At 35.8% G+C, this 24325-nt stretch overlaps 1 protein-coding gene and 2 pseudogenes across 1 annotated transcript in view; all 3 read right to left on the minus strand.

Annotated features, from left to right (window-relative positions):
- Nucleotides 1-4377, minus strand: part of LOC107570604 (uncharacterized) — a 19977-nt gene extending 15600 nt beyond the window's left edge. Inside the window, exon 1 of the mRNA XM_016256848.1 lies at nt 4305-4377. Within this exon, the coding sequence (XP_016112334.1) occupies nt 4305-4347 (43 nt within the window). The 5' untranslated portion in view covers nt 4348-4377. The remainder of the gene's footprint in view (nt 1-4304) is intronic.
- Nucleotides 4378-7430: 3053 nt separating this feature from the next.
- Nucleotides 7431-15502, minus strand: LOC107570591 (SLAM family member 9-like; annotated as a pseudogene).
- A 619-nt stretch (nt 15503-16121) lies between these two features.
- LOC107570592 (uncharacterized) lies at nt 16122-18080 on the minus strand (annotated as a pseudogene).
- Between the last annotated feature and the right edge of the window lie 6245 nt (nt 18081-24325).

A 24325-nucleotide genomic window follows, 5' to 3' on the forward strand; every position in this document is an offset into this window, starting at 1 on the left:
AAAAGGAGATCAGAGTGGCAAAGAGGAATTATACTGTAAAGCTAAAGAACCAATTCTTTTCCAGTGATCCTGCTTCAGTGTGGAAAGGTCTGAAAGACATCACCAATTACAAGACACCATCCCCCAGCACTGTGGAGAATCAACAACTGGCAGACTATCTGAACGAGTTTTATTGCAGATTTGAAAAAACACCATTCACACCTCCTGCAACCCCTCTCTCCCCCCCTCCAGCACTTCAGATCAGTGAAGATGACGTGTGTCAGGTCTTCAGAAAGAACAAGAGAAGAAAGGCACCAGGCCCAGACGGTGTGACACCAGCCTGTCTGAAAACCTGTGCTGACCAGCTGTCCCCCATCTTCACACAGATCTTCAACAGATCACTAGAGCTGTGCGAATTCCCCTCATGCTTCAAACGCTCTACCATCATCCCCGTCCCAAAGAAACCCAAAATTAGTGGACTTAATGACTACAGACCTGTGGCTCTAACGTCTTTGACCATGAAATCATTTGAAAAACTGGTTTTGGCTTATCTGAAGGACATCACTGGACCCTTACTGGACCCCCTGCAGTTTGCCCCCAGAGCAAACGGGTCTGTGGATGATACAGTCAACATGGGACTGCATTACATCCTGCAACATCTAGACAGACCAGGGACTTATGTGAGGATCCTGTTTGTGGACTTCAGCTCGGCGTTTAACACTATCATCCCAAACCTCCTCCTGCCCAAACTAACTCAGCTCTCCGTGCCCACCTCCGTCTGTCAGTGGATCACCAGCTTCCTGACAGGCAGGCAGCAGCTAGTGAGGCTGGGGAAATTCTCATCCAGCACCCATATGATCAGCACTGGCGCCCCCTAGGGTTGTGTCCTCTCCCCACTGATCTTCTCCCTCTACACAAATGACTGCACATCTAAAGACTCCTCTGTGAAACTCCTGAAGTTTGCAGACGACACCACACTCATCGGCCTCATTCAGGACGGTGACGAGTCTGCTTACAGACAGGAGGTTAAAGAGCTGGCTGTCTGGTGCAGTCTTAATAACCTGGAGCTTAACACGGTCAAAACTGTGGAGATGACAGTGGACTTCAGGAGGAACCCCCCTGCTCTCCCTTCACTCACCATCATGAACAGCACTGTAACAACAGTGGAGTCATTCAGGTTTCTGGGCACCACTATCTTTCAGGACCTGAAGTGGGACAAACACATTGAGTCCATTGTCAAAAAGGCCCAGCAGAGGTTGTACTTCCTTCGCCAGCTGAGGAAGTTCAACCTGCCTCAAGAGCTGCTCAAACAATTCTACTCCGCCATTATTGAATCTGTCCTCTGCACTTCTATATCTCTGGTTCAGCTCAGCTACCAAATCTGACCTCAGAAGACTACAGAGGGTAGTCCGGACTGCTGAGCGAATCACTGGTACAACCCTCCGTTCTCTCCAAGAACTGTACTCATCCAGAGTGAGCAAAAGGGCTAGCAAAATCACTCTGGACCCCTCACATCCAGCACACTCCCTCTTTGAACTGTTGCCATCTGGTCGACGCTACAGAGCACTGAGCACCAGAATGACCAGACACAGGAACAGTTTCTTTCCTCAGGCAATCCATCTCATGAACACCTAACAATAATCGTGGAACACACAACACTAGTATGCATTTATTTAACACACATACTTATTTACATTTCAAATTTTCACATATCATACCTGTACATACAAAATTGTCTATATTATATATTGTTTTTGCTTTTTTGTACATTGTCTATTTTGTCAATTTTTATATTATTCTTTTTTATTATCTGTGTCCTGTCTTGTCACTGTCATTCTGTTGCACTGTGGAGCTTCTGTCACTAAAACAAATTCCTCGTATGTGTAAACATACCTGGCAATAAAGCTCATTCTGATTCTGATTCTGATTCAAGAACATACCGAATAGTTTAAGGTAACTAAGGTTAAGTTAGGTTTAGGGCTAGGTTCAGGGTTAGTACCTAATTATTACCCAGATATTGTAATTGCAATAATATATAGTATGTAAACACAGAACAGAACTGTAAAATGAATTGCAACCAAATTTGTAGTACATGAAAATACACCAATCAATAAAATACATCGAGGTGGGACATGCACAGACATTTTGAGGGGCAGGGGCTCAAGTGGAAAAAGAAGGGCACTTCTCATATTCATTTACATTTTTTTCTAAACAAAATGTTAAATATATAAGGGGTGTGCGATTGACAAAAAATATATTGGAATTATATATGTTGGCGAAATAGAGCAAAAACAGTCAATATTGTGTCTAAAACATAAGTGTTTTAATATTAAATTCATGTTTATTGAACTGCTGTATAAAATCAATATCACATTTGTAATCATGCTGCTTTTTGGTAGAAAAAAAGTCAGTCTTAGGGTGATACTGATTAACTATATGAAATGATATAAATGTATACATTTCTGCCCCCATATCTTGAATTTTGTGATCATTCTAAATGCATTTTAATAAACTGAGTCATGCAGTGAAATAATGCGCACTGGTCTACTAGACTTCCTATTGTCTTAAGCTGGGCTCACACCTGTGCTATTTTTAAAAGTCCTTTATGATTGTACTTGTCAGACTGTACGAACATGATGATCATGTCACACTGTGGGATCTCAGTTGTCATTAATGTCAGACTGTACGACAGTCAAGACGCGTTAAAAGCGGGTGCGCGCAAGAAAACTTGTCTGGAGTTCTACATTATTAACTCATACACGTTCAGCGAGCTGCATTGCACGCGGGGCTGTAATGTTGGCTATCATTAAAAGTATATGAATAGCGGCAATACTGGCGTATTTAAGAAGAATAGTGTAAGCAGCACTACACACCTACATGAAAACAGCGGCGCAACTGGTGTTTATCATAGCAAAGGCAACGTATCATATGATTTCCGTGAGCGGAGGACGGGAGCAAAGGAGTTTATGCGGTTAGAAGAAATATCTAGCATTCTGATCATGGCTTGTTTTTGACAAGACAGTTTGACGTTCGTTGTAGAACTAAACTTTAACTAACACACATGGTAGCTCTTGTGAGTCATGGATGTTAGTAAGACAAATTAACTATATTTGCCTTTTGTATAATTAGCTGTAAATTCGAGGCACAAGTAGCTTAGTCTTTTCATCACCACTCACCTCCACACCAAGACAAACACAACTGGAAAGGGAGGAAGGAAGGGCTTCACTTCTGCGGCTCTCTGCCTGTCTGTGACTGTGATGTGCCGAATGAGTGCTACTGCTGTGCTGCGCGGAGACGCGGAGGGGTGAAAGGCATCGGAACTCGACAAAAAATTCAAGTCTCAACATTTCCCGACCTGATATTTTCATTTTTTTTATTTGTTTGACAGGGAAAGCTGTGCGCAAACAGAAACAGGCATATATACATATATTCATTTATTTAAAAAAAATAATAAAAAAAACAGAAAAAAGGGCTGGTGCTCAAAAGCCCCCTTTTATGTCTATGTGTGCACTAGCCTGACATCTAGCACCCTTACATTTAGGGGTGGATCTCTGGTCTCACAAGTGTGGGTTCAACAACACACTTTTTAAAGGAAATTCGGCAAATAATTTATTATGTTCATATTAATAGTTTTGTAAAAAAAAAAAAAATGTGTGAATGTTCTCGATTTGTCAATTATGTGTAACATATTATGTGTATAAAAAGTAAACGTCTTTCTCCCAGTTTTTCTGCTGGTTCAGATTTTTACTTGCAAGAAAAAATAAATACAATAGAACTAAGATACAAATTAAATAGCCTAAACAGGTCAGTCAAGAGCAGTTTTGGCTGTGAAAACAGAAAACAGCGCAAAACATGCATACGAATAAAGTTTCGTGACAAGTCAAGCAGTTAATTTAACTTTCACACTTGATTATTTCACACTTATACCATTTACTGTCGATGAGCTTGAGTTCTAATTCTGGGAGAGAGCATCTGACAATCTGCAAAACATTGTGCAAAACGAGTTAAATCTGATAAGAATAATGTTCTGCAAAAAAACATTATTTTTTTGGTTTTCCTTACTTTTATCTGAACTTGGCATGTTTGTTTGAACATTTATGCATCTGGCTTTTTTCCAACGCGACTTACATTATATTTGTTTAGACAGTTCATTAAAGTTAAGCATTTTACGCATCGATATCTTAAGCAATGCGACTGTTCCAGTCAAGTACATCGCAGAACGGCCGATGTAGAAATATGACTGATTAAACTTGGTGTGCCCATTTATGTGAAGAGCATGCACGACTACATGAACTGAAGCCATAGAAAACAAATGTATAACTTACCATCTAACAGCCATAAGCAAAAACATACAAATGCGTAAGACATATCCCTTAACAGCTCAACACGTGTGACTGCATCCAGGTGCTACTTAAAAAAAATGGGACAGTAATGGGAGTGGTTGATCATTGATCTCGTCTGTCACTGATGTGCTAGAGCGAAACAAGCACTATTTTTTTAATCGCCTTTAGTTTTGCAAACACAAGTACATACACCTTTCTCACACAACTAAATTTTTACCCTTGCAAAGTAGTTTACAGTAACTGTTTCCTGTAACTCAGATAGCATCTCTCCTACTCTTTGATCAAATATAGCCCGGATGTCTAGAAATCAATCAATTATGTAAATGAAGAAACAGGTATAAGGTCTGATGGGGACAATGGTCCAGACGACAGATATAGTGTAATCTACTTCTGTTAATACTTAAAAAGTTTTTGTTGACAGAATTCTTACTTCTGACTTTCTTCAGGTTAATTCCAGCAGATATTTGGCCTCGGGCTTTGCTTTAAACAAATGAAGATATTTTAGTTAATTGCAGATGAAGGATGGAGATCCTGAACTGCAAAACAGTTTTTGCAAAAACATTGAGGTATTTATATTATAAGCATAATTATGCAGTAAGATTGTTTACACTGATGGCACAAGCTGGCCTTCAGCTAAACCCACCAAACCTTCCACCCACACACTCAATGCACGTAAGCCACCCATACATTCTAAAAAATAAAAAGGTACAAAAGCGGTCACTGGTGCGGTACCTTTTCGAAAGGTACAAATATGTACCATTAAAGTATTTCTATGCACCCTAGCTTTAGGCTAAGAGCCTAAGAAATGAGCACAGAACATCACACTTAGATTCAGTATTAGAGCTGGAAAGTGTGCCACAGAGCATGAAGAACCTAGGGTTTATTCTGCTTTCTGCAAACAAACAAATATACATTAAATATGTGCCATGCAAAATGCACAAGCACTAGAATAATACATTTTAAAGGAATTTTTTTTTATTCACAATTACATTTGTGATATTGCATTCTATTTTTGTCTATACAAAGAACGTAATCTGTGTTCAAAACAATAGTGGCCCACTAGACTTTCATTGTATGGACAAAGACATTTATGAAAATATCTTCACAGGGGAAAGAAGGTCATACAGGTTTATAAGAGCATAATGGTGAGTAAATGATAACAGAATGTCCATTTTGTGTGAACTATCCCTTTAAGAGAATGGAAACTTGATTTCTGTGTTGTGTGACTTCGCATTTCCTTCATCTCTTACTTACAAACCACATCCTCTGAAACTTGTCACGAAAAACCAAGAAAAACTGAGAGAAACTATAATCCCATCACACAATGGGACATTGTCAGAAAGCACTAAAATCAAATTATACCATTTTTTTTGCAAAAAAATTTAAATATATTTAAAAAAAAAAATGATTTAACATTACACAATGCACCCAATGTGTCACACATATGAACCAATTTTAAAATATATACATTTAAAGATAAATTTAATAATGGTGGGAAAATCACTCCAATCCACTGAACTTTGACCTTCCAAAACGTTTTGCATTGTAAGTTTTTAAACACTGTTTGTTTGTTTTAAATAATTTTATTTGTAGTTATTTTGCACATTTGCTAGACTTTGCACCAGTGCTTATCCTAGAAAAAACTAAATGAATGAAAATGTAAATAGAAAAAAATTATAGTGTAGATGCAGTGTACAAGGTGAAGGAGAACACCTGGGTTTTCAGGCATTTGACGTTCAGTAATTGCACAGCACTTTCACTTCCTTTGTTATAAAATAAAACTCCCATTGAGGTCAATTAAACAAAGATTTTGGCAGCTGCAGTTTTCAAGGTGATTAAGATAAAGCTCCCACCTGCTAAACAGGAGGTGCGGTTTTGAGATGCTGAGTGTTTCCCATGCTCTCAGAAATAAAGGTATAAAAGCTGTCACTGGGGCAGAACCGCCTACAGGTAAAACTTTTTTTTTTTTTTACCTTATTTACCCTTTAAGGTACATATGATTAACTAAAGTGTACATAATAGTACCTAACTGGCACACATTAGTACTTTTTTTTTTTTAATGTAGTGCCCCAGTGACTGATTTTGTACCTTTTTTTTCTGAGAGTGCAGAACATTTGCTGTATACAAAATTACACCATCCCCCCCAAAAAACAGCATCAAGTTCAAAGGTTTTTGTGAAAGGTAGGTCACATGACAGTAAAAACATGGCAAATGTAGTACGTCCAAATTACATTCATACTATACAAATAAGCTTCAGCTCAAAGAAAACATTTATCTATGTCTTGGATTGTGGTTGTGATATTTACACAAAGTCAACTGAACATTAAATCGGTTATGCAAATCGTGCTATTACGATTTCTAATTGACATTTCTCAGGCTGATAACAAAACTGGATTTATGTGGAATTTGAACCAGTTGAATCCGCTTCAGCTGAAATTAACTATGCAAATTCTTATAACCTAGAGAGAAATTGCTGTTTTGTGTTTGTGTGTGTGTGTGTTGTAATGAATTTTTGGTTAAATGCCTGAAATAAGGTTAAGCTCAACTATTTTTTTTATTTTTATGTTTTATTCCACGACATAACAATAAACAAGTGTTCAAATTGGACTACAGAGGTTGTCAGGGACATTAAACGTAGTCACACTAAACAGGTGAACTCTTTGCTTTAAGGACTGAAATCAAATTTTCAAATTTTTAAATGCTTGAAGGAACCTTAACAATCAAATTTACAAAAAAATCAAACTTACTCAGGGGAACTAGGGGAATGCTTACTTCTGGGTTGGCCAAAAACACATCCTCACTACTGCAACACTCTATACAAACAAGAAAAAGGAACTGTTCCTTGATGACCATGTGATAGGAAGTGACCAATAAAAACACATTAAATGCCACATAGACCTCAAATGGAAAGAAAAGCTTTATTTACACAATCAATTCCTTTACTTTTCTTTTTAATGTGCTTTGTATTCAAATAGGAGCTTTATTTGTTAGAGAACATAAGTTTAATTTGTTCATAGTTTTCTAAACTTTTATCTTTTTCTTGCATTTTGATTGGCAGATGTAAGGCATATGGGGTTAGATTTGAAAACATCGTCCCCTGGTGTCTCTTCATGTCTTGTCTTGAGCTCTTCCAAATGTGATCTCATAAACCACTACTGCAACAGTAGCCACGCCCACCACAGCAGAGATGGCCAATCGGATCACAGCTTCAGTAGAACCACAAAACTGAACAGAGTCTGAAACAGAAGAACAAGGAAACATTAGTGCACTTTAACGCTTTCAGGTCTGTAACGTGCATTTACTGCTGATATACCTGCACATGACAGAAAGAGATCTGTCTTTTCAATGCAACTACATCCAAATGCTATGAACTGCACATTTAGAAAGAAAATGAGTTGAAAATGTTGCTGCTGACCTGGACATGGCCGACTCAACATCAGTTGAGTGATGTTGAGGTGTTCAGTCTGGTTGGTGAATGAATAAGCAACAACACAGCTGTAGGAATCATCCAGACACTCAGTCTCCAGAGGTAGAGAGAGACTGATGCTGAGATCAGACACACTGATGCTGGACAATAAACTGCTTCCTTTGTACCAGGAGAGAGTCACATCACTCACATTCAACACTGAACACAACAATGAACAGCTGGACACTGATGATCCTGATGAACATTGAGAAGAGACTCTGGTGATGACAGGAACAGGCAGAAGAGCTGGAGAACATAAGGGAAACAAATATAATTTTAGGACAACAAATTATTGATAATGAAATGTCTAGATATTATTAATCTTTGTAGATATTGGCTTATCTACTTATAAAGCACATATTAATGCCTTATTCTGCACGACCATCCTACTTATATTAAGCATTAAATAAGGAGTTTATTGAGGGAAAACTCTTAGTTAGTAGTGAATATAATATTAAAGTACAAAAGTTGTAATTCCCTTCAAGGGATAGTTCACCCAAAAATTAAAATACTATCATCACTTTCAAGTTAATGCTTCAAACCAGTATGAGTTTCCTTCGTCTGTTGAACACAAAAGAAGATATTTTTAATAATGTTGGTAACCAAACAGTTGCTGGTTCCTATTGACTTCCATAGTATTTTTTCTATATGGAAGTCAGTGAGGACCAGCAACAGTTTGGTTACCCATATTATTCAAAATATCTTCTTGTTTATAGATCTCATACATTAGAGAGTCAGGAGAGGAGTGAAGTCAGTCTAACAACATTTGAAGTTTAACATGTATCTGCGGTAACCCTGTCACAAGCTATAATTAGTATATGCATAAATGCATCTGCCTACAAAATGCATTTAACTTCAAAACAGATCAAAAACAAGTTAAAGACAGATGTGAGCCTCGATTGGGAGGTCAAGTGTGAAGTTTTTTTTTTAATCAGTGCAGTTAACATGAGGCTCTTTGTCCTGTTTCAGTTCTTTAGAAATATGCATGTGTAAAATGATTTTTTTTTTCATCTGCACAAAGCAAGAAAATAATTAAACTAAGGGAGATAAACATCTGATGGATTATACATCCATGATCTATAGAAACATAATGCCATAATCAATTAGCAAACAAACATGGTATAAATGAAGATGGTGATCATAAAATGATCAGCATACTAAATATACATAAGCATACTTATACTAATAAAAGAACACAGCTTTTTATGCATATTTTGTAACATAACATCTTTAGCAAATATCTCAAATATCTTAATTTTCTCACCATAGACAGTAACATTGAATCTCTTGTATGAGTTTCCTCTGTTTCTGATGATCAGTAGTTTATAAAGTCCAGTGTGTTCAGTTCTGATGTTTCTGATGGTCAGAGATCCAGTTTGATTGTCCATCTGCAGTCTCTTGTCAAATATTGTATCAGTGGCATCTATATAGATGTTCTGTCTGTGGATTTCAGCTATTCGCCTCTCTTGAGGTCCAAACATCCACAGTGTGTGATCATCTCTCTGTACTTTAACATCAGTGTTTAGAGTGACAGAATCTCCCTCCAGCACTGATACTGACTTTATTACATCTGTATCACCAAACACACCTGAAAATCATATAAATGCAATGTACTGTAATTATTAGACAACAAAACTAACTAGATTTAATTTCATAGAGATTGACTATTAAACTGTGTGTTTGTTTTTTTATCTCTTGTGGTGGAAATTTGTGTTTAACTAACCACATTTGCTGATTAAAAGAGTTACTCACCACACAGGCCAATCAGGAACAGAGCACACAGATAAGAAAACGTCATTCTGGATTTGAAAACTGTCATTTCAGATATTTATCAAAGGTATTTTTCAAAGGTTGTAAGAAAAAACTGCACAATATCTCACACTCTCATGAACATGAACACACAGACGCTCATCATCTAACACTGTGTGCTTCAGCTGAAGATCCGTTAAACCACATTCTCACAGCTCAGACGCCACATTTACTGACCTCAGTAACACAAGTTCTGACTTGTGCCAGTTCACAGAGTTTAATGCAATGTCAACGTTTAATGCATTCTTTATTTTCTTCTTAAATTACATTAACAAATTTTCTATCACAACATCATAACCTGTACATCTAACACTCTCAGGAAAATGAACACATACACTCATCGTTTAACATCGAGTGCGTTCGCATTCAGCTCAGACGCCACATTTACTGACCGCAATAACAGGAGGTCTGACTCCAAAACATCTCATGAACGTGCAATCACAAATCTCTTTCAAATGTTTTGACACAATAATTTCATTGAAATGAAATAATGTTCTAAATGAGAACATACTGAATGAATTTAAAGTCTTATTACATTGTAAAATATCCACATATGAATCAAATGCATATTAATTTTAAACACCATTGTGTGTCTATGACACTGTTTTAGCACACTTCAGGTTTCAGTACATAAGTGGGCAGATTCATTGACAATCAACTTCAAGTTATGTTGAACACATTTCTGTTTAAAAATATTAATATCAAATAATATAATAAATATTATATATTATAAAATTATTTTCATTTCTATAAATCTTTAACCTTATTAAATTGCATGATTTTTGCTCTTTTAGACATTTAGTGATTTTTCAAAGTGAATCAAAAGCTATATTTATAATCATTCATGTTGCAGTCCAGATGAGTTTAAAGCAGATGAAGTCAATATTCATCATGTCTGTGAACTTAAATCAGTCACATTAAACATAAATCAGTCCTGTGGTGTATTATGGGTGATGATCAGTGATGTGTGTCAGATCTGCAGACGGTAGATGATCTGTGTGTATTCTGACAGACTTTTCTCATCTACAAACACAAACACATGCAGATGTTAAGTGTATTTTATATCTCGTGCTGCTTTCTGTTGTTACTCATGTATAAAATACATTTAAAATTATATAATAATCATAGTTTTCCTTTTAAAACTAATAAAAATATTAAAACGTCAATTTTGGCTCTTAGTTTTATTACTAGTTTACACTTAAAAATGTAGTCATGTCAGTTGTAGTAATACTTGCCCTCTGGTTTTACTTGGTTGCACTTCCTGCAGCAACAGTAAAACACACATGCAGAAATGAGCAGCAGCACACAAACGCTTATAATTGGCATGAAATATAAACCCTGGGCATTTTCTGTAACAGACAGAGAAAATGGTCAGTCCTTTCAATGCAACTTCATCCAGATGATATGTACTGCACAATTAGAAAGCTTATATGTTAAAAAAATGTTGCTGATGTACCTGAACATGGCAGACAGAGCTGAGTGATGTTGAGGTGTTCAGTCTGGTTGGTGAATGAATAAGCAACAACACAGCTGTAGGAATCATCCAGACACTCAATCTCCAGAGGTAGAGCGAGACTGATGCTGAGATCAGACACACTGATGCTGGACAATAAACTGCTTCCTTTGTACCAGGAGAGAGTCACATCACTCACATTCACATCTGAACACAGCAGTGAACATTTAGACACTGATGATCTTTCTGATACCGAAGGGTTTTGAGGAAAATCACTGATGACTGGAACAGGAAGAAAAGCTAAGACACACAAAAACATTTCAGGAAACAACCAATTATTGAAAAAGATGTGTGTAAAGATGCTTAATATTCAGATCAATAAATAACAATTGCATGTCCAGATGCTCCAGAACGAATTTTACATGCATGGGCAAAGGCTTCTTGATGCTGCAGCTTTTAATATAATTACAAAAATAATAATTCTCATTATTAAACAATTCTCATTAAGCCAATTCCTGACACTAACAGCCTTCACTATCCCACATAGACAGCAATAAAAACAATAAAAATATTTACTCAGTTTACTCACCATAGACAGCTAGATTAAAGCTCTTGTATTTGACTCCTCCATTGATGATCTGTATTGGGAGTGAGGTGCAGAGACACTTCCTTCAGCCTGAGACTTATTCATTTCACTTTTGGTGTGAAAGGACCCTTACAAGTGCCCTTCATTTTAATTTAATTTAATTTAATTTAATTTCCCCAACACTGGCCACAAATACACGACATTGTGATTTCAACAACTTTTATGAATCATTTGGAGATAAACCAGCACAACACTATTAACAAGCATAGTTTGGTGAATAAACTGTAATGCTGATTTACCTGAACAAGTCTGACAGAGATCAGTTACGAAACGTTTCAAAATACGCTGGTTTGCTGTTATATGGCTTTGATTTGGTCAACCATGAACAAGCGTCTAATGGTTTTTAATTAACTGACCTCCAGTCAGTTTTATAATGTAGACTCATTTTTTATTAATTTAATTCATTTTAATACTTAGGCCTGTATAATACAAGGAGAATGATACTTAATTGCTTTTAATTAAGCCCTGCCAAATAACACATATAGCAAACACTTCAAATAAAACACATTTTTCAGAACCTTCATATTTAATTGTATTTAATTAATAGTAGATTACGTTTAAAAGATCACACTTTCATGAACACATTTGCTATTGTTTTGTAAAAGGTGTCTTTATACATGTTTGACCTCTTCGAAACAATTAAAAGCCAAGCAATTGGTTCAGCTGCTGTCATATAGAGGAAAAGGAACTAGCTGAGGTGCATGAGACATCACAGTGATCAGTTATTTTATTTCTCTTATGTCTATGTATTCTTCTTTCTATAATGACTTTTAGATAACATTGTATTTTTTTAATATTGCAAAGGAAGAAAAAGAAACGTTGTAACCCACAAGGTTGCTGATCACAACAGAGATTCAAAACCAAACACATCCCAAAACAGTTGATTCTGAAAGGTTTTGTGCACCTTGGCATCAAATTCAACACGTGTTGTATAACATCGCACCGTGGTGTCTCTTTATGTTCTGTTTTACTGAGCTCTTCCAGATCTAAAGTCATAAACTGCAGCAGCAACTGCAGCCACGCCCACCAGAGCAGAGATGACCAATCGGATCACAGCTTCAGTAGAACCACAATACTGAACAGAGTCTGAGGAAAGACACAGAAGAACACGGAAACATCAGTGTGCATTTTAACCCTTTCAGGTCTGTAAAGAGCACTAACATTACCACTGACATACCTGTACATGTGTGACAGAACTGACTGATGTCCAGATGTTTGGTCTGGTTGCTGATGGGATTGTTGAGCACACAGCTGTAGGTGTTTTTCTCCTGATATTCCACCTCCAGAGGTAGAGAGAGACTGATGCTGAGATCAGACACACTGATGCTGGACAATAAACTGTTTCCTTTGTACCAGGAGAGAGTCACATCACTCACATTCAACACTGAACACAGCAGTGAACAATTCTGACTTGATGATCCTGATGATGAAGAGCATTGTGAAGAATTTGTAGTGATGACAGGAACAGGCAGATATGCTGGAAAATAATTAAGGAAAGAAACGTTATTATCCAGATTTTCCAAAATATAAAACACAAACAGACACAAACTGTGTAATATTAAAATGAGATTATTAGACACTCAAGACTTCACAGTGTTAAAAATGGCTGCTTTAATTGATGCAAGTGGAGTATGAAAATAATCATATTTGTTGATGAATAACAATTTTAATCAATGATTAATTGGTTACTTATAGACAAAAATAACACAAAGCAGAGTCAGGATAGGAATGAAGTAAGTCTAACAATATTCTTAACATGTATTATGCCTCAAGCTATAGTTAGTACTTGCATAAATGCATCTACAAGATAATTAATCATTATTATTTTTAATATACTTATTTTTAATATACTTATACTAGCGAGGTGAGCCGCCTGGCCGGGTGGTGCAGTGACAACAATCTCTCTCTGAATGTGGAGAAGACGAAGGAGATTGTTGTTGACTTCAGGAGAGTGCGCACTCAGCATGCTCCTCTGACCGTCAATGGTGTGACTGTGGAGAGGGTGAGCAGCACCAAGTTCCTGGGTGTGCACATCACAGAGGATCTCTCCTGGACTGACAACACCGCAGCACTGGCCAAGAAAGCACAGCAGCGTCTCTACTGCCTCCGCAAACTGAGAAGAGCCAGAGCCCCGGCCCCCATCATGTGCACCTTCTACAGAGGCACCATCGAGAGCATCCTGACCAGCTGCATCACTGTGTGGTATGGCGCCGGCAACGCGCCCTGCCGCAAGACACTTCAACGCATAGTGAGAGCAGCTGAGAAGATCGTTGGTGCCTCTCTCCCCTCCCTTCAGGACATCTACAACACCCGTCTCACCCGCAAAGCCCTCTGCATTGCAGGTGATCCCACCCACCCGACACACAGCTTCTTCAGTCTGCTGCCATCAGGGAGGAGACTGCGGAGTCTCCAGGCCAGGACCAGCAGACTGAAGGACAGCTTCATCCATCAGGCTGTCAGGAAGCTGAACATCACTTTTGCCCCACGCACCACTGAACTCTGACCCTCTAACGGACTCTCCCACTCCCCCCTCCCAAATACACACACACACACACTGTCACTTTAATCAGTCTGAATAAGCTCTTTTGCACTACAAATCATTTTTTGCACTACAATCACTATTTCTGCACTGTTGTTTACTTTACTGGTTTGCACTCTATCTGCCATATGCCTTGTGCTTTATATATATATTTTTTACATTTGACCTTATTTGTATATTTGTATAGTTGTATTTTGTATTTAATCTGTATTTATGTTATCTGTATGCACCCAAGGGTCTGAGAGTAACGCAATTTCAATTCTCTGTTTGTATGTCCTGTACATGTGGAAGAATTGACAATAAAGCAGACTTGAACTTGAACTTGAACTTAAAATTCTTTCTTTTTAATCTGCACAAAACAAGAAAATTACTAGGGTGACAGACAAACATCTTATATGAATTAGTTGAAACAATGCCATAATAAGTAAGCAATCAAATATGATAGAAATGATCATAATAATAATGATAATTTATGCATTTAGCAGACGCTTTTATCCAAAGCGACATACAGTGCATTCAGGCTATACATTTTCTACCAGTATGATGATGATGATGCATACTAAATACATAACCATACATCAAATAATAAAAGTAATAAAATAATTGTTTAATTTGTATTTTCTCATTCATTACATATCGTCAGCAAATATCATTAAACATCTTTAAATCATAATGACTTTACTCACCGTAGACACTGACACTGAATCTCTTGCATGAATTCCCTCTGATGATGTTGCTGATGATCAGTAGTTTATAAAGTCCAGTGTGTTCAGTTCTGATGTTTCTGATGGTCAGAGATCCAGTTTGATTGTCCATCTGCAGTCTGTCTCCAAAGGACTCATTACTGTCATATATAAACATGTTCTGGTTATATATTTCAGCAATGCGAGTCTCCTGTGCTCCAAACATCCACAATAACATATCTTTACTCTGTACTTTAATATCAGTATCTAGCGTGATAGAATCTCTCTCAGTCACCGATACTGACTTCATTTCATCGCCAAACACACCTGAAATACATATAAAAACACACTATATTATTATCAGACTGATACATAATATCATTAACAGATCTATCAACACACACTGCTCTAAATCTTCATTCTGTTAATAGATTTTAATATAATTTCCTGGAGCTTGACAGAAAGTTAAAATTTTTATCTTTTGCCAATACAAAATGCAGACTATTTAGTAATTAAAAAAATATACCAAATAGTTACTTACCGCACAGGATAAACAAGAGGAGAGCGCACAGATGAGAGAACATCATGCTGGTTCCTTAACTTTTATAAAGAATATCTCTTTAGGTTTGAGACTTTAGTCTTTGCAACTTTAGGGATCTTATCTATTCACGAACAGCTTGTAACACTCCAGAGAGGAAGGAAAACTTGAAATCGCATCATATGACCCCTTTAATACACATGTACATTTTACTGGACTTTTTTTCAGTTTTTGAGCTTTCTCCCCTCTTTTTTGTCCTGTTATTATGACTACTGCTTCATAATCAGAACTTGGATAGTATAATGTGGATGGCTTTGAAAATACTTAGTAATACTAAACACAAAGAAAAGAAGCTAAAATTCAAGTCAAGACATGATTGTTATGAATAAAGCTGTGCAGCTGCAGAGATTGGGATCAGTGTAATACCTTATTGTCTGTTGTGAATACATTAGACTTCTGGTCTTTTTCATTAAAGACCACATTTTTAGAAAGTACAAGTACAATGAAATATATTTAATAGCAGTTTAACTTTGATTTTTCAAGTTTTTTTTATACTATCATTTGTCCCAACATTCTCTGTGCTAATAAACTGAGTGTTATGATAATACGGTCTGAATAATCGTCATCTAAAAGCCACCTCTGAATACTCTGTCTGATTCTGTCCATCAGTTCCCTGTAAAAAAAAGAAACATGCATCAGGAAGAGAAAGTGCTGATGCTACATATGCTTTGCAGCACAACGATTTAGAAAATCAAAGCAGAATTGCTCAAATTTAGAAAAACAATATTGTGTTAAGTCCAAATCTCACCAAGACTTGGCAATGAAAATACGCGATCAAATATCCAGCTAAAATAAATGTCTACTCATGAGAGCTTCATGATCATGTAAGTACATGCACAGGTACACGTAAGAACAGAACTAAAACCAAAATTCACAGCCAATGCACTTAAAACTATCAACAGATCATGAGCGTCATTTGAGACATAGTCATATTTGAACAAGATAAAATGCATTTTACTTTTTAGGGCAGGTTTCATTATTCAGGACGCAAAAGAGAACAAGCAAGAATCAGCGCAATAAGAAAAAGCCCAGTTTTTCAAACATATAAAAAGTGTAGCTAGCAAGCATATCTTACCGTATTCTGAGCTCTGTTTGTAGTAAATGTTGGATCAGTATAATCCACCTCTTCCACAGTAGTCTGAGATGTTTAGTAAAAATACATTTACAAAAAATAAAATAATATAATAAAAAAAAACATCTGAAATGAAGGTCGCAAGATTTTATTGGCACTTTTGCACATTATAATGTCATAAAAAGAGGTAATACTTGCTTTCTTGTGCTGCCTCTTCGCGGCTCCTGCTGCGACTGAACATCTTCGTAGCTAAAGCTGAGATCACTGGCAGCAGCAGAATTACAGGAGCAATTATCAGCGGTTTGACAGACACAGGTCGATCATCTGCAATGAATAATGCTAAATCAGCCATTACTGTAAATTAATCTCATCAGACTTCAATCAAGATGAAACAACAGCAGATCTAACAGGTCATATATTTTAAAAGATGCAGCTACATTTTGTAACAATAAATGTGTCAGTTATTTACTTAAAACATCAGATATTCTATCAATTATTAAAATACAATACTGAATTTAACAGTAAAGTGTAGTTTATGTGCTAAGATACAACACAGACACAAATATGTGACAATGTGAGTTCTTTAATGAATCATTTAGAAATAAACATGCACAGACATAGTTTGGTGAATAAACTGCAATGCTGATGTACCTGAACATGTCTGACAACGATCAGTGATGTTGAGGTGTTCAGTCTGGTTGGTGAATGAATAAGCAACAACACAGCTGTAGAATCATCCAGACACTCAATCTCCAGAGGTAGAGAGAGACTGATGCTGAGATCAGACACACTGATGCTGGACAATAAACTGTTTCCTTTGTACCAGGAGAGAGTCACATCACTCACATTCAACACTGAACACAGCAGTGAACATCTGGACACTGATGCTCTTTCTGATACTGAAGGGTTTTGAGGAGAATCGCTGATGATAGGAACAGGAAGAAGAGCTAAGAAAGCTACAGAAGAGCTACATTATTGCAAAAGATGTGTGTAAAGATCCTTAATATTCATAGATAAAATAAATAACAGTTGCATGTCCAGTTTTTGTTATACAAAATTATATAAATTTCTTATTATGACAAATTTCTCATCAAGCCAATTCTTGAAACAAGTCTGCCTTCACTCTGTATACACAGCAATAAATAAATAAATAAATAATAAATAAATAAAATATTTACTCAGTTTATTCACAATAGACAGCAATACTAAAGCTCTTGTGTTTCACCCCTCCGTTCATGATCTGTAGTTTATAAAGTCCAGAGTGTAATTTGTTGATGTTTGTGATGGTCAGAGATCCTGTCTGTTCGTCTATCTTTAGTCTGTCTCTGAATCTCTCATTATTCTCTGTATTATCATATATAGAGATGATCTGTTAATAGATGTCAGCTAAACGAGTCTCAGAATTCTGAAGCCTAAATGTCCACATTACAAGATCATCTCTCTGTAGTTCAGTAACATCAGTGTTTAAAGTGACAGAATCTCCCTCCATCACTGATATCATCACTGTTTCATCTGTGTAAACATCAGACACACCTGGAAGAAAAGAGTCGGCACAGATTATCATCTCCGGTATCTTTCAGAGTTTATCTGAAAACAAAACAAAAATTAAAACTTTTATCATTTAAAAAAAATTATAACTTATGTACAAAAAGAAATCTAAATATAGAGCAAAAGTATCAAGCTTTATTATTACATAACTGGTTTACACAATAAACAGTACCATAATAAAAAAATCAATTTAAGGGTTAGTAAGATTCTGTTATCATTTAATCACCCTAATTTTATTCCAAATGTTTCTTTATTCTGTGGAGCACACAAGAAGATAATCTTTTTTTTTTCTTTTTTTTCAGTCAATGTTGTTTGTGCCCCACTCAGAATATGTGTTCCGCAGAAAAAAAGTGCAAAACATGTTCTTTTGTATTCTACATACAAGTCATACAGGTTTGGAAACACTTGAGGGAGAGTAAATTATGACAATTTACATTTTTGGCTAAAAATTATACTTGTAAATTGATCGGATATCCCATATATACACTAAGGTTTATATAATTAACGCAAAATGTACATCTTTTTATTTTAAAATACTGTAAACTGCACTTGTAAATATGGAAGTAACTTCATTGTGTCATTAAATCAGTGTGAACTGCTCCTTTAATATTCCAGGATCAAAGTTTTCAAACCCTATATGCAGAAATTCAATAAAGATGAAGCACCTTTTACACTATTATAAGCATTCCTGTTTCCATTCAGACTGTTACAACATACTGGAATAGTCTGCCTGTTTTACAAGAAATATAAAAATATATATAACTTACCATCTAAGAGCCATAAACAAAAACAGAAAAAAGCATGAAACCCCCGCCACATGTCTGAAAATAACAATCAAAAAGCTCTTCACGCTGCAAAAACCTACTACAAAGAGGCGGCGTCTCATTTGCTGATGCACTTTCACTGACTGTGGGTTGGCAGTTTCAGTCCGAAACATAATTAAATAGCCTACCACATACAGACCTTTTTACCTCCACTTTTTTTTTTTGGTTTAGTCATTAAATGCGTTTAACTGAAGCGCAGAACAAAATAAAACTTGCTTATACACAATGATCATTTGCATTTATTTATTGATTTGTTTACAGTTACCCGCATATTGTTCCAAAACAGTGACTGACTTTCTTCTATTAAACAAACATTCTGTGTTTTCTTTGTCATTGCTGTAAAAGTCAGTGTTGTTTGGACCACAATGTTCTTCAAAATGTCTGCTTTTGTGTTTCGCAGAAGAAGAACGTCACATGAATGACACGAGGGTGAATAAATGACAGAAAATATTTCCCTATAAGTGCAGACTTCACACTTCCTTGTTGGAGGGCTTGAGATCTGATTCAAGGATGGCTTCGGGGCTGTTGGGACTGTTTCAAGAATGGATTCGGTGAAGGAGTGCTTGATTAAAGTTACTGCCGTGTCAGCAGGGGTGTCGGGGGGTCGTATCAAGGTGGAAGGTTAGGACGATTCCATGTGCTCGTCGAAGGAGAGAGGGCCGATACTGTAACAAAGACAGTAGTAGACAGTCTCAGTTAAAGTCAGTTCATTGTTAATTCACTTCAGTTTAATAACTGTGTGAAGTTCAATCACGTGTATGCATGCATTGCTTTGCAAACATACTGAACGTTATCTAGGCCATTTATCAGTGTTTTTCAAATATTCGAAAAGATGATCCAAACCAAAAGAGGCATTGTAGTCTTTTTCAAGTCTGTTGTTAAGTGACAGCATTGTTATTCTTACTACTAATAGTTTTATTTTATACATTGTACAGTACAATCTGATGTTTTAAATGAATTAATTGTAACAATGGCATGGTTGAACAGCATTTAAAGAAACACTTTAATGTTCTAAAGTCTAAAGTATAAATATAGGGAGGTACATTTATAGTAACTGACAAACTTGTACAGTGACTGCATTTTAAAGCATCACCTTTGAAGTTTTAAACATTAATTGTTCTGTGTACAAACAGTAATATCCGTCTCCATCTGCTGGTCACTTGTAATATTATTCGAAGTGATTTACTTGTAATGCATGTTGAAAATGAAATTTACTTGAAATAATCATCAACTAATTCATTCATTGTTCTTGTTATACATGGTGGTATTATTATTAGTAGAAGTGAATTATTATTGTTATACATTTGTGTTATTTACTAGTAACAATAGTATTGTAAATATGAACAAGAAAACAGCATAAAAGAAGATTAATCAAAGAAATCTGTGAAAACAACATATTTGTAATCATGGAAAAACTTACACAGCTTCACAATGACGTTGTCAAGACCTTGCATAAATCATAATCATCATGTGTTAATTATTAAAAGTTCTGATTACTTGTCACATTTTAATATTTAAAAAGATTTGACATGCACAGTTGATTAACTATAACACTTTTGGTTGTTGTTTGTTGTTATGTCATGCTTTTATATGAAATATCTCATGTTTTGTATATTTTTAATGTCTCATTGTCCTTATTTGTTTCTTGCCCCTCTTGCATATGTAAGGTGGTTTCTAGGCATTCATTAGATGATGATCAGTGATCGGTGTCTTGTTCAGAATTATTGGGATAGCTCAATAAAGCCAGTATTTCTCCAACATTCTCCCTCAAAGTATTTATGAGACCCGATACGTTCTGACTGTAGACGAGTCGATTCTCTGCAACATTTTCTGCTGCCTTCATCACATCTTCCATGGCCTTTATCACAGGCTCCCAGAGGATGAAGCTTTGAGTTTGTCTTGCCATTTCAGTGACTTTTCCACTAAGAACAGTCAGAAGGTACACGGCTCTCCTGACCATTTCCTGAATATCAGCTGTGAAATGTAGATTCTGCTCCAATTCTTCAATCTCCTTCACTCTCACATCTTCAGCAGCCTTGATTGCATTTGAAGCCTTAACAATTTCACTGGTTCCCACAGCCATCATTATTATACCTAGTGGAAAGCAAGAATCATATCAGCCACAAATATTGGTCAGTTGTACTTGTTAAGATGATGATAAACAGAAAAGTAGTAGTGGATCAGGGAGGATTTCTCACCAGGAATCCATCCGATAACTGGTATTGCAGCCACTATCGCCCCTCCAATTGTTACACCTTTACCTGTGTTCTCTCTAGCTCTCTGTTTTTCTATTTCTTCAGATTTATCCTTATCTTTAATAAGTTGCTCTATGCATTGTTCTAAACATTTTCGTTTTTCTTCAATCATTGTCTTTGATTTTTTCAGCCACTGCTCAGCATGCTCAATATGCTTCCTCATTTGCTCATAATTGGAGCTAGTTGTTGGACCAACTTGTGCATCCAAGATAGACTTGCAGGTGTTACAGATAGAGACAATTCCCTCATTTAGAAGCAAAACAACTGCCTCCACAGACGGCAAATCCATAACACTGCAAGTTTAAAAGATAAGGAAAGAGAACAATATTTCATTTGTAATTCACAAAGTCATATCAATACTAAATCAATACTTACATTTAATAACAGCAATACTTTGTGAGTACACAGGTAAAAAAAAACTCAAATAAGTGGCACTGCCTAATTTCATCTTATTTACCATCTGAATCTAACCATGTCATGTCAACAAATGGAAAAATCAGCCATCTATTAATTATCATGTGTGCCTTTAGCCCTAATAGCAGGGGTGCTTTTTACCCCAAATACCATACTTTTACATATTCTTTCATTATTTAAAAACTGTTGCTTTAATTATCACAAAGAAGACCTTTGTCTCAAAATATATGCATTCATTTTAGCCATTCTCATTTGCTACTTAAATCTACAACATTTTTAAAAACATAAAATATTAGATCACGTAAGCACAGAATCAACTTTGCACTGCTGCGCGCGATCAGATCATAAGATCAGACAGATATACACATGCATCTTGAAAAGCGAATGTTTTGGAAAGTGCAATGCCACGTTTTTGTGTCATCTAGTGGTTTAGATGAAAATAATATCAAAGGCACCTTTAGCCTTGTTGAACCCTACTATCTGAATAAAGGCAACATGATTCAAAATATGCAATCTCAAACTCTCACACCATCTAGACCATCTAAAATTAATCGACACCCTGGGTCACACGACCATAAAAGATCAAATTAGTTCAGTGACCACCACATGTACCCTTCCCTTTGCTAACAGAATTTTGGAAAGACCCTTCATAAAGAGGTACCAGCCAGGTAATTTATATATTTCTCTTCTCTCACACTACAGGTATTTCCAGAAGAAGCAAAAGCATCAAGTTTTGTTTGTCACCAAGCACAGGCTAAAAGTCAGAGAGAGTTTTCAAAGGTTTCAAAACTAGGGATGTCCCATTCTCACTTTTAAGACTGTTCTGCAAGATTTCAGCATGTATAAATGGTTTAATATATGTTTTGCTATTAACAAGATTTCAGTCAGAATGTTACTTGCGACAGAAAAACAATTACAAATTTAAGGTTTTTCTTTTTCCAGTGAAAAAAAGATTTTTATCTTTAATCTGCTGTATTCGATTTTATATAAACTGTTTTACAAACAGTGTTTCTATACCACCATGTGTGTAAACAATACTGGTTACATTACAAAAAAAGACAATAAAAGCCTGTTTGACCAAAAAAAATGCATTGTGTATTCATTATTTTATCTTACAAAAGCTAGTACGTTTTATAAGGAGGCAGCATTTTATAATTGAATCACTTTCATTAATACAAATAGTACATTTAATTAATTTATTTGTGAATCAACTTAAATTAAAAAAGCACATTCAACTAGTAATATTAAATTCATTGTGTCATAAACTAAATCATTTGGGACATTTTACATGATTTATTCATGTACATTCCATAAAAAAATAAGCCTTAAAACTACTCAAAAATATTATGTGTAATATCGTTACCAAAAAAAAATAAAAATAAATAAATAAATAAGTAAATAGCACAAATAAATTTGTTGCGAGTTAACCCCAAACATACAGATGTAATATGACAATATGACTTGACAGTTGCATTAGACAATTGCATTGGACTGGAGAAAGAAACTTTAACCTTTTGCAAACATACCTTAAAAGTGATGATGCAGGCTTTATCTTGCAGTTTCTTACTTTTAAAAGGTATGCTTCTTCATTCATGGGGATGAAGTCTGTTTGGGATGGAGTCTTAGCTGCTTTTATAAACTGCATCTAGAAATCCCGTGTTTTCAAGGAAGAAGGGACCACCTTCGTTAGCAACTTACTGTAAGTCATGAGTGATCAATGATCCATTAAGCTTATTATAGACTGCAGTCAAGCCTGTTGCACTGCAGTCAATCCATGTCCACAGCACTCAGAAATCAATCCACCCACTGCTGACAACACATCCAGCCCAGCACTGCTTCTATGACCCAACAACTATTCCCAGGCCCTCAAAGGACAGTAAAAAAAACTCTGCAGATGGGTGCGATCAGACAGTTGCTGCATTACATTTATGCCCAGCTGACATTAACAGCTCAAAAAAAAAAAAAAAAAATGACAATACAAAAATGACAATATAAAAAACTTTTTATATTCTTTTTATATAATATATTAAAAGTTATAATATATTAGAAAAAGGTTTATCTCTTTTTTGTATGACAATAACTCTAGATAACGCTGAAAATGACTGTCAATATCATTGTGGAATATACAAGGCTTAAAATCAACAGCCTTCGGGCTGAAGAGTTTAAACACAGAATTCCACAATTTAAATTTAGTTTACTTCTTAATAAATAATTTCTATTTTTAATAAAAAATTTGAACTAGTACTTATATTTTAGTTACTAGTAACTTTTTAGACCAAAGATATTGTGAACTTCCCTTACAAAAAAGAAGTGTATTCAAGTGTGCTATTAGTATACTTCTTTTAAACAAAAAAATAGTACTTTTAGTCTACTTTTTATGTACTTCTCAGAAATATACTTAAAATGACATTTAAGTATACTTGACTTATACTTCTAGAAAAAGTCTAAATATATTTGAGCTATAATTGTGCTCCTAGAATCCGTGTTTTCATTGTTATACTGTAGGTGGCGCTAGTACACATGTTCTGTACAGAATTTCCAAAAAACACAAGTGAAGAAGAAACCGAAACAACAGATGCTTCCAGATGTATTCTAACACGATCCTCAGACATAAAACAGCATCAAAACTGTGTAACATTATGGAATAAAATGTCGACCAATGAAGAGGTAATAATGACTGTCAAGCTTTGGGGTGT

The sequence above is a fragment of the Sinocyclocheilus grahami genome, unplaced genomic scaffold (assembly GCF_001515645.1).
Source record: "Sinocyclocheilus grahami isolate Dianchi unplaced genomic scaffold, SAMN03320097.WGS_v1.1 scaffold1482.1, whole genome shotgun sequence".
Lineage (NCBI taxonomy): Eukaryota > Metazoa > Chordata > Actinopteri > Cypriniformes > Cyprinidae > Sinocyclocheilus > Sinocyclocheilus grahami.